The sequence below is a fragment of the Macrotis lagotis genome, chromosome 5, assembly GCF_037893015.1.
Source record: "Macrotis lagotis isolate mMagLag1 chromosome 5, bilby.v1.9.chrom.fasta, whole genome shotgun sequence".
Classification (NCBI taxonomy): domain Eukaryota; kingdom Metazoa; phylum Chordata; class Mammalia; order Peramelemorphia; family Peramelidae; genus Macrotis; species Macrotis lagotis.
Window position 1 is genome coordinate 41,732,208 of NC_133662.1, and position 12,838 is coordinate 41,745,045.

General features: G+C 33.4%; 1 protein-coding gene across 22 annotated transcripts in view; it reads right to left on the reverse strand.

The window, feature by feature from the left end:
• The window catches only part of DST (dystonin), a 592,091-nt gene that overhangs the window by 312,231 nt on the left and 267,022 nt on the right, over window positions 1-12,838 (reverse strand). For all 22 annotated transcript variants that reach the window (XM_074237259.1, XM_074237251.1, XM_074237265.1 and 19 more), the window contains one exon: window positions 8,517-8,578. In XM_074237259.1, coding sequence (XP_074093360.1) covers window positions 8,517-8,578 — 62 coding nt within the window. The remainder of the gene's footprint in view (window positions 1-8,516; window positions 8,579-12,838) is intronic.

Here is a 12,838-nt window from a genome sequence, read left to right on the forward strand (position 1 = left end):
TTCAAACAATCAATCAATAAACATTTATTAAGTGCCTACAATGTGCCAAGCACTGTACTGAGGTCTGAGTAATACAAAGTAATCTTGGAAATGATCATCAACAGAACCAACTCTTATAATATGTATTCAGTTATTTTTAATATAATTCCTCCTGGACTCAAAAAAAAATCATAAAGGTTACTAAATAACTTGATCTAATGCCAAAATTTGGTTCTTACAAGGTAGCCTTCTGTTTTAGTGCTGTGCATTAAAAATTCTTAGCACTTGGAGCAACAAAATATTTTCTTTTTAAAACTAAAAAATGGATGTATATGCATTTGCTTTTGTTGAACAAAACTAATATCATATATATGTATATATACATATACATATATATATATATATATGTTTATTTAGGTGGGGTTTTTTTGCAAGGCAATGGAATTAAGTGACTTGCCCAAGGCCACACAGGTAGTAATTATTAAGTGTCTGAGACCAGATTTGAACTCAGGTACTCCTGACTCCAGGGCTAGTGTACTATCCACTGCACCACCTAGCCGCCCCAACACTAATATATTTTTGATGAAGATGTAAAGGGTACAGCCAAATTGGACAACAATTTGGAATTATGCAAATAAAATGACTCTGATTTCAATACTCTGAACCAGAGACTCCATTACTAGGCTTCTACTCCAAAGAAGCTATTGATTAAGAAGAAAGTCCCTATGTACCCCAAAATTTATAGCAGCATGTTTTGAGATAATAAACATCTGCAAACAAAGTAGATGTTCATTAACTGAGGAACAGCTAAGCTACATGAATATAATGGAATGTGCCATATGATATAGAGAAATGATAAAGGTGAAGTATAAGACAAACATAGAAGACTTATATGAAAAGACAGTCCCAATCTACCACTTAATGGAGAGTGAAAGGCCCACAAGTGTTACACAATGCACATTTTTCAGATTTTTCAATTTATTACTTATGCTGATCTTTTTTACTCTTAAAAATATTATTTGTTATATGGGATGGTTCTTTGGAAATGTATGGAGGAATATATTATGGACAACTATGATAATATAAAAACAAAATATATCAATAAAAAATTTTATTTAAAAAAATTAAAAATTATGAAAAAACTGAATTATGTCCAGAGATAGTCAAACAAAAGAGGAAGAACTCTCAAAACCTTGCCATATGAAAACTGGTGGAAAGAGCCAAAGAATGAATATTTAGCCTGGAAAAGACTTCAATCATGACCTTCAACTATTTGAGAGTGTATCATATTGTAGAATAAGCACAGTTAGTGTGTTTATGGAAAGAAGTTAGAAAGAGGCAGGTTTCAACCTTATTCAATTAAATTCAGCAAACATTAAGGACCTATTATTGTTCTAGGAATCCAGACAGAGAAAAAGTGTAGATGAGACCTAGTTACTGCTTTCTCTGTCCTTACTGGTCAGTAAGGGTCTCAGCTTAGGACTTTCAAAATGAATTGGAATTCAGCATATGGGAGAACTCACCGTCAAAGGAAATAGTATGAACTGTGACTGTTTGGAGGGTGTGTAGTTTGTTCGGAGATCAAAGAGATCAATTTGTCTAAAACTTAAAATATGAGGATGATAATATGAGATAAATTCAGAAAGGCAAAGTACGGAGAGCCTTGAATCAACAAGGGCAACAAGAGCAAAACTGAAGGAGTCTTGTGTGAGATTGTAAACAGAATGAGAAGTAGAGAAGTAGAAAAAGGATGATAGATACAGCAAGATCTTGGAGATAATTGAAAGGGATGTGATCAATGAAGCAGCTAACAGAATTAACCTTGGCAAGGAAAAGGAACATCTTATCCCCAAGATAGGATATAAGAAAGCAAGAAGAGGTAACGAGGGTATGAAGAGCTGAGTAAATAAAAAGAATTAAGGCAGCTCCAGTTGGAAGCTTTCAATCTCAGAAACATCAAGCTGCCATTTGCTATAAATATTTCAGGGGAATGGGAAATATGGTTCAGCCAAGTCAACAAGCATTTTTAAAAATACTTATTTGGTGCTAAACATTATGTTAAGCATTGGGAATAAAAATGTTTCATGGAGCTTACATTCAAATGGGTTATAAAAGGAAGCTTAAGAAGGGAAGGGGGCATTGTTGGGTAGATGAAAGATGGTTAATAAAAGGAAAACAGAAGAACTGTTGAGAAGAGAAGGCATGGCAAGTTATCTTACCATAAGCTCATAATGCATGAAAATAAGCATTATAAAAGAAAGAACTTTAGAATGATCAAAAATATAATGTCCTGGAAATGTTTAAGGACAATACTATCTCAAGGAGGCTGTAAAAGGGATTCTTGAAGGGATCAGAGATTGTAGTAACTCTCTTGCAGCTCTCAAGATTCTCTCACCCAAATCCACCACTTACTAAAGATTTTAAACCCTAGTAAATAGCTATCTGCACTGATTGGTCTTCATTTCTTCACACCCCACTCAAGTATTAACAATTCATTATTCTGACTTCTAATTTCACTACTCAACAGAAACTGCTCTCTCCCTTCCTCCTTCCCTACCCACCCCCGCCCTTTTTTTCTCTCTCTCTCTGCCCCTCTCTCCTGGTTCTGGTTTAATTGGCATTTCTAACTAGTTGTCCTATTATATCCAAAGGAGAATTAGCCAATTACCCCACAAAACCCAAGCTTCTTCTAATGTTCTTATTTTTATTGAAGTCAATACCTCTCATCCAGTCAAGATGATTCTTAAAAATAATCATCCCTCCATATAAAACAGTTGATAGATTCTGTCAATTCAATCTCCACAATATTTCAACATCCATCTGAGGGCCTCCACTATAAATCAGATCTCTATCATATCACCCATATTCTGCAAACAGAGTAACCTTCTAATGAGGTCTCTCTCTACCTCAAATCTCTCCCCTCTCTAACCTTACTGCCAAACTGATATTTTGGGATGGCTAGGTTGCACAGTGGATAGAGCACTGGCCCTGGGGTCAGGGAGTTCAAATCCGACCTCAGATACTTAATAATTACCTAGCTGTGTGGCCTTGGGTAAGTCACTTAACCCCATTGCCTTGCAAAAACCTAAAAACAAAAACAAACTGATATTTTTAAAGTACCATGTCCTCCTCCTCAATAGCCTTCAGCAGCTCTCTAATTACCAAGACAAAAATATAGAAGCACTCTATTGTCATTTAAAGTCTCCCACTTCTTCAAATTTTCTTCCCAGACTGAATTTTCCATTTCTCTCATTCATGTACTTTATGGTCCAGACAAATTCATCCTGCTGCTCCCCATAGAAAACATACCAACTCCTGTCTCTTTTTCTTTACTTAATCTGTCTTTTACGCCTGGAATGTAATCTCTCCTCACATTGGACTCTTAAGATTCCAAGATTCCTATACTACTGACCAAAATTACTGTACGTGCATTTTAATCTGTGTTCATGTTATTATACCCGCCCCAACCCACCTCACCAGCAAAATACAACTCCCTGGGGCAAGGACTATTTCATTTTTTTTTCCCCTTGACATCCCCAGAACTTAAAACAATGTCAGGCAAATAGTAGGTCACTAAATTGAACATACTAAATAATTCCAAATTCTGGCTCAATGTATTACCACAGTTGGTTCTGAAATTCTCTTCTCTTCCCCTAGTTCTTCAACAGAGAAGAGCTGCCTAGAGCTAGCTATGTAGGATAGTGCAATGAGTGCCGAGTCTGGAGTCAGAAAGACATGAATTCAAATCTGTCCCCAAATATTAACTATGTGAAGCTAGGCAAGTCATTTAATTCTGAACCTCAGTTTCCCCAGCTGTTAAATGGGGATAATAACAGCACCTTCCTCCCAGGGTTATGAAGATCAAGTGGGAAAATATTTGTAAAATGTTTAACCTAATGCCTGGGACATAGCAACATTATATAAATGTTAGTTATTCTTATTAAAATGGAGATTCAAAAATGTACCTACTCACAGTGTTTTAGTATCTAACGAGATTATATTTGTAAAACTACTTAGTAAAATGCCTTCACATTGTAAGCATTTCATAAATGCCTATTTTATTCCTTCTAATGTAGTTCTCTGAAGGTGTACATTGCAGTGGGTTGGGGTAATTGTTGAATCCTGGAGAAGAAAATGAAGAATCAACCAAAGGTAGAGGGAAAAGAGTTTGGAGAGATTTTATCCTCCCCACTCCATGCAGGAAATGGCATCAGAAAAAAAAAGGGACTTCAACTTACTCATCTTACTCAACTCTGCCTCGTCCGAAGAAGTGGTGGAATTAGAATCAGACCACCATAGTCATAAGAAATATCAAGATGGTGGAGGAATGAAGAGAGGGAAGAGAAAAGAAAGTAGTATCCTATAGTCTACCCACTTTTGCTGGAAGGGCCAAAAAAAGGATTTGTTGAGGGTCTCTATTGAAGATACCTTCATATTCATACTGTGTGACACAATTTATAGATATAAATAAATAAATTTCTAGTTATAGATATTATAAATTTCCTCTTTGAAGTCAGAAGTATGTCAGAAGTCAGCCTAGATATATTTACTAGCATCATCCATTTTGCCACATTTCCTAAGCAGGGCATATGATTCAAGAAAACAATACAATCACAACTGAGATGTGATAGAGCATAGATAGGTCTTAACATGAGAAAGTTGTGGGTTCAAATCCTAGCCCCAATACCTGCTAGCTATGTGATCATGGGCAGGACATGTGACTCCACTGAGTCTCAGTCAATGTCTTCATCTGAGTAAGGCCAAGACCTCTATTTCATAAGATTCTTCTGACATCCATAGTAATATAATATTAATATAATAATAATATTATAATATTAGTATGAGATGGTATAGTAAATCTCCTTGAAAAAATTAAAGGAACATCTATTATTATTACTACTATGAAGATCCTTTGTGTCTCTGACCCAAATGTGACAACACTTTAATAATTATTTATCTAAGAAAATAAGTTGACATGTCCTCCATCTAACAGCATTAATGTTCATACCACCTAACACAATGAAAATGAGAAAATGTAAAAAAGAAAATTAAAAAGAGGGATAGGTAGATAGAAAACATTTGTACTAATTTCCCTGTCTTGATATCTGAACTTAATATTCCATTTCCAATTTGTTCTAAGGACAAATGTTCAAATACGTATAAAAAACAGAATACGCTTAAAATAAGTGAATATTATTTTTCCATGCCTAGTGTTGTGTTCCCATGTCATATGTTTCTACCACACATCTCATTTTGCTTATTTCAACAGACTGATACTCTTGTGTGGAAAAAAAAAACCCAACAGAAATAAATAATAGGACTCAGAAACCATTCTATGTATCACTATCATAGACATATGCAAAGACAGCTTTCCCCTTTCATCTCTTCCTTCTCACAGGCTACACATTTTTTTTGTCACTTGTTACCAAATATAGAAAACTAACAATAACATTAGTATGCTTTCAGCCACTAAATCTACAAAGGTCAACTAGCAAAGAATCTGCCCATCTGTTGTGTTGATTGAACAGTGAAGAGGTTGGAAATTATTCACCGGTTTACCCACTAAAGCTATTCTAAGAAATATTTTATGCATGTAAGATATTTTGAGAATGCAAATATCAGTTCCATTCTTATGATGATATTTATCTTGAAATAGAATTTTTTAGAAATTTTCACTTTTGTTAATATTTTTATTATATTACTCTTACAAATTTAGAAAAAAAACTTTTAAATTACAACAAAAATGTTAAGATAATTAAATAGACCAAATAAATAAATTCTGAATCAAGTAGTCAATGGTTATATTGAAATATTTTTTTTAAAAAGCAACACTGACTTTCTTGTATTGATCTAAACACTTTTTTTTTGCTAAAACTGTCATTAAGTATATTTAATATATCCTGGAAAAGTTAATGTCACTTCTTACATGACTCTCATTACTCTCAATTTGTAAGTTAAAAACTCGGAAGTAATCTGAGCTAATTACATAATTATTCCTTGTCTTTTTTAATGTGTTTAAAACTGTATTTTTAAACTTCAAATTAATGCAATTATTTTAATTAAGAATATTACATACAGAAAGCTTAATGATAACTTGTAAACATTTTTCTTAAACTGATATGCTATACTCAAAACCATATCATCTTAATACATTATACATTTAAAAGAACACTGATTAGTGAAGCTAAGTAGCATATTCTCATTGTGCTAGAGCAAACTAAATCTCCTTTTGTTAACTGTTCAATGACTTAGGAGTGCCTCATTTTGTCACAGTACAGACAGGAACTGAGAGTTATGGGATCAGGTACACTCCTGCAATGGATTGTTTCTTCCCCATATAGATTTTTTAAGTCTTTCTCTCACCATAAGCAATATTATCTGATTCTTTTTGAGTAGGATTTATTTTTTGCAGAAGTGACACTTCTGAATAGCTGACATGTATTTTTTCCTTGATCCTAAAGCCTATTATTGGACAAAATTTTTATCATCTTCCCCTGCCCTCATTTTCCTAATGAAGTCACCAAAGTATCAAGTATATGTTGACTTAGATTCTGTCAGGCTCTTTATAGGACTTCAGTATTTTTTCATACTCTGTATTCGATGCTGGTGAGTAAGCCACAATTATCTCCAAAGTGGTTTCAAGCTTTCAATCAAAATATTTAACCTCACCTTTGGATATGTTATAACTAACTGCAAATTTCTTTTTTCATCTTTTCTATGACCAAAAATCTAGAAATCATGCATTTATCTACTTGTGACCTCATTATGTTCCATTTGTTCAGGTCTGTTAATATGATATGACTTGATTTCTTCAGTAGTTGACAATATGTTCAACATTGGATGGAATTTTCACATTCAGAAGGCCAACACCAAAACTAGACTAGGAAGAGATAACACATAGGAGATTTAATCTGGAATACATAGATTTAAAATCTGTTACTTGATGCAAAATTGTTATGTGAATCTAGGCAAGTCACCTGACTTCTAAGAGCCTCAATGAAATTCTCTATAATTTAAGTTACTATATCAGAGAGTATTTGAAATCTGTATTTGTAAACAGAATCCCCAAACAGAGCTCTTAATGCAATGAAATCACATTTCCTTCTCGTGTTCATATAGACCATTTAGGAAGTATGTGATCCTTATCACCTCTGCTCCTTTTTCTGATGCCCTCCCACTGTTACCGCAGAAAGAGAAGGGGGCAGAATGCTGAAAACTATTTACTCTTTTTATCCATTCAGTAAATTGCCATGACCAAGAAAATTCATCAACTACTGAAGTAGCCAACTTTCTGGTAATAAGTCTTACTATATTTAACTAGGCTGCTCATTGCACAAGAGATGTATAATTTTCTTTTCAGAGTCTTTCCAGAACTTATAATGTTCAGTACAAAACTGCTATAATCCAATATTTTAATATCTATGTGCAAAGCATTATACTAAGACTGGAAGATTCAACAACAAAAACAAAGCAATCTCCTCTCTCAAGGGAGAATACAGCTTATACATGGATAAAGACAATACAATTAAGTCTGGAGTCAAAGGACCTTGATTCAAATACCAGTACATAATTCTGAGCATAATTCCAGTCCCATAGTTCCTAACCCATAAAAAAGGAGATTCAGTATCATCATTAAAAGCATCTTCTTAACCCCAAGTTCTTTGAGGCCATCAGCCTATTCACAGATTTTTTTAGGTTAAATACGCTTTTAGGAGAACTTACTTGTAAATTAATTTTTAAATGAAAAATGGTGACTTACAGCTGACTTAAAGGTAAACATTTGTTGTACAATCTGTTTCCAAGTTGGATGCTGGCTAAAAGTCAATCAGTACTTTATTGGGCAATACTACTTGGCAGGAAGGGAAACTGAAACATAAGACAGTGACACTCCCTGAATTATGCCAAGTTTAATGAAACTAAATCTTGGAGCTCCCAAATTTAGTCTATACCAATTATATCTTTTTTAGATCCACAAAGTCAATTTCAGACATAAATATGGAAATCAATTTGAATATTAAAAGGAAATCTCTAAGTCAGAACCAAATGTCAGCATTTTGATACACACTCCATAGGTTTAGCAACATTTTTTAAGCACTAATTAACTGTGCTAAGTGAGGTTTAGGATATCATAGTCTAATAGGACAAACAACATGTAAATAACCAGATATATACATAAGTAGTTTTATAACTTGCAAACAAGCTATATTCTCAAAATAATTAATAAAGCGCTAGCACTAACATTAAAAGAGATTGGGAAAAGTTTCTTAAAGAAGATGAGACTTGAGAAGCTTAGACTTGAAAACTCACTGAAGCATCATTTTAACTTTGAACATTCCTCAAAATAAAGTAATAACATATTTTGCCTAACAACATGTTGCTAACTGCAATCTTAGATACTTATTTCCTCACTTCCATCATTATACAAAGACCACACACTAAATAATTATGTGTCTAGTTGCACATTCTCTAGAAGTCAATGTTTGCATACTTTCAGTTACTCAAAGGAAAGACATAAATTGCAAGAAATACAAACTCACCTTCATGAGATGCTGATTTATCCATTTGGTGAAAGTTTTCTTTTGAACTTTGTCACGTTCATCTAAAAAAGAGATAAAGTTGTAACCATTAGTAAACTTATATTCACATGATATATCAAACAATATGTAGAAAATATTTTAACTGTCTTTCTTCATGTACTGAATCTATGCATACAAAAATAATGATTCAAAGGATGCTATTTATAATACAAAGAGCCAAAACTAAAACTTTTTTCACCAAAAAAACTCATAATTGAGTTAGCAAAGAAGTTAGTTGCACAGAGAACAGTTTGATCATGGAAATACAGTCACAATAGGAGAGGAGGTGACCCATTTCCTAGATAATCCAATCCAACCCATGTTTATATGGGGACTGAAGGTTGTAATTACTACTCCAGGGTATTAAATAAAGGCAGCTTAAGTATCCAATCAGTTAAAAGATAGGTAATGTCACAGCTCCACCACTCTTCCCTGAAGCTCCATAGCAAAGGTCATTTTGCCACTGACACCCATGAGGTGCTATAGACACCACAAGGAACTATGCAAGAGCCTTGGTTTTTCATGGGATTATAACCTAAATGAGTTCTGTTATTACCTTTCCAGTATTCATCACACCCTTTCCAGCACTCAAAATCCATGGCATGACTATATAAGTATGAATTTAACAGTTCATAAGAAAAAAGTTAGAAAGTTCCTAAATGTCCTGGTTGATTGCAATTGGACTGACTAATGCTAAAAGAGGATAGTATAGTAGCACTTTAGACCCTGGAAGATAAAACACATTTTGTGATTTTGGAAAAAAGGTCAGATGAGGACATTACATCCTAAATATGTACCAGCTTAGCAGACAAAAAGAACATAAATATCAAGAGTAACTTTTGATTCATATAACTTGAATCCCAAAAGAACTCTAATGCTTAAATGTGAAAACCGTAATATATAATATAGATCAAGTGTCTTCTAATCCCTTATATACAAAAGCCATAGTTGTATTGAGTCATTTCCTGTGGTTATATGCTATATAAATCACTGGATCATTTTTCATTTAAAGTGAATAGAATATTCTGCATATGTTAAATGATAATATTGCTTCTTCTCAAACCCAAATACCAAAAAGGTGTTCTTGAAGAATGATAATAACCGGTATTAACAGAAATCAAAACAGCCTTTTTTTTAGATGAAACTTTTTTCCTAATGCTTCTCAATTATATCAAAAATTGTATAACTTAGGTTTGTAGTCTCAGACTCCAACTTGTTAGCATTTTTCTGTCTGACATTACAATCTTTCTCGCCTACAAAATCATAATTTGTATCATTTGAAGATTCCTATTTCATTGCAAATACTTCTTAGTGCTGTTCATTTAAAGTTTTCTGAGAACTTTACAAATTCTTCATAACTTACTTTGCTAATATAATGCCAACTTACAAGCAGGATAGGGGAAACTTAACCCTGTTCCTCAAGGATGAGGGAGGTTCTAATGAAAATATCAATTAAATGTCCAAGAAGGCATCAAGAGTTAGTTTTATCTTTCTAAAAATCACTGATTTAGAGTTCTTCATTTGTTTCACCCCAGAAACTCTTGTAAAATCGGCACCTACACTGGGTGATATACATTTCTGAAAGCCTTAACCCCAAAATGGTAGCCATGGCAAATGATAACACATCACTAAAGATCAATGGGGCACTTGAAAAGGGAAAGGAGGAAGAAAATGCTCATTTTCCTCACAAAATAAGAAAGTTGAATTAGATGATGGCCTTGATCTTTTCTAGGTCTTATGTTGTATGGTTTTCTATAATTTAATCAAACTCTAAGCTGAATTTTAAGTTCAGGACCCAGGAAGATGTTTTTATTTGCTTTACTTTTTTTTATTAGGATCTTGAATGTTAAAACATTGAATTACTCAGAAATCAATTTTTGATGGGTGAAAAAGCTAAGGAATATATTTAGAAAATATTTTAAGTTCATCAGATTTAAAAATTGGAAGATACTTTAAAGATCTTCTATTCCAGATGTTTTCAGACTTTTTTTCTGAAGCAGAGCTACATTTGAATTATCCAATGTATTAAGCTGATTAAGTGGACAGGGAAGAGAAAAAATATGAATTCTAGACACTGGTCTAAGCAAAGGAAGAGTGATCAAGAATATTAAAAATAGCAAATAACATTAACAACATTATAGTTCTTTAAAACTTAAAAATGCATTTCTTTCAGTTGAAGAAAGCTGGCTGGTACAGTAGACAGAACACTGGATCTTAAATTAGGAAGCCCTTACTTAGTTCAAATCTACCCTCAGACACTAGATTTGTGAACATAATCAAGTATCTTAACTTAAATTTCCTCAAATGTAAAATAAAAATAATAATGGCACCTACACCTCATATAGTGGCTATATGGATCAAATGAGATAATATTAGTAAAGTGCTTATCACCTGTTACATATTAAGCACTATATAAATGCTAGTTATCAGTAGCAACAGCAGTAACAATAGGTAAAGACACCTAACCCAACCCAACACAAAAATCATAAAGCCTGGATTTGAATATAGATTCCCTAACTTCAGGAGGTGTTGCTTTTGTTGTTTTTTCATTTTTGGTTTGGTTTTGTTTTTTATTCCACTCAGGATGCAGAAAGAACAGAATATCAGAGAAATTCAGAATAACCCCTGCTACTGGAAATTCCTGCAAGAATGGAAGTATGATGGTAAAAAAGGAGTACATATGTAGAAGGATATGTATTCTTACATAGACCCCCGAGCTTGAAGATCAACCTGGTTACATCTGAAGATGAACCAGAAGGTTGCATTCAACTTGGGGGAAGCCCTGATCTGTTCCAAATTCTTCATTTGGCAGATGAGGAAACAGAGCTCGGAAAGGCTAAATAATTTTCCCAGGTGGCAAAGTCAATACTTGAACCCAGGTTCTCAAGGAACTGTGCATTTCATTGTGCTATCCTGCCTTACCATTTGGAGAAAGTTTCAGCAATTCTTTTTTATATCTCCAGAACCCAGAGAGCTGATGTGCAAAATTAATATTAATTTGCAAGAGCTAGGATTTATTCCTTTCTATTCTAATTTTCAATTTAAAGGAGATAGGAATTTACAAGAAAACACATTAAAATGTGTTATTAACTCAAAACTTTACCATTCAGAAGGAAAAGATTTCTATACATGCATGATTTTCATTAAAAAAAGATGAAGGCCTTTTTTCCCCTTTATCAGCCTCTCAAACTTTAATTACAATTCATCTAAATCTAACAAAATACATTACTGTGTTCAATTTCTCCAACATACATGATAAAAAAAATGACATTACCAATTGGAAGTTAAATGTTGAAAAAGGTCTTAAATCAAATACCATTAACTTAGTTGCTTACTGTGAATAGAAGTCTGTGCAAGGCACTGGAGTAGAAACCAAATACCCTCAGAAAAGCTTACAATTTTATGGAGAAAAAAGGGTAATGAAAGAGAAATTGTGATAGGAGAGAGGATGGAGGAGGGAAAGAGGAAAGGATTTTGGAAGTGACATTCTAAAACAGAAAAGCATATGAAATTAAAATTCTGAATAATTATCTGAAATTTTCAAGTCAATAACTGAATGCTATCATTTAAAACAGTGCTAGATGATCAAATTATTATTCTAACTCTCTTATCAACTAACTAAACTTGTTATTTTTCAATCATATCCAAGTTTTCATGACTTTATCCATGAGATTTTCTTGGCAAAGATACTGAAATGATTTGCCATTTTCTTCTCCAACAGATTAAGGCAAACAGTTAAATTATTTTCCAAGGGTTATATGAAGCAGTACTTGAATTCATAAAGATGAGTCTTCTTGACTCCAGTTCCAGAACTCTATTTGAAGATTTGACTGACCCCATAAATAAGCTTACTTACCAAATGATTTGCATTTGGATTTTATAAATGCATTGAAAGAGCTATTAAGTGGTAAATTAAGGATTTAGAGGTTTGGGCCAGGAGTTAGGAAGACTCATTTTCCTGAATTCAGATTTGGCATCAGACACTCACTATGGGATCCTGAGTAAGTCACTTAACCTTGTTTGCTTCAGTTTCCTCATGTTAAATGAGATTGAGAAGGAAATGACAAACCACTCCAGTGTCTCTGCCAAGTAAACTTCAAATGGAGTCACAAAAAGTAAGACAGGACTGAAAAACTGAAGAACACAATGCAATAATAAGAATAAGAATATAAAAAGAAAGGGAAAATAGCACATTATGCCTATTAAATGGGTTTTAGTATCTTTCCTTCTCTATGTAAAGTATATAAAAATTAACATGCAGAAGATATTAGCAATATGCTTTC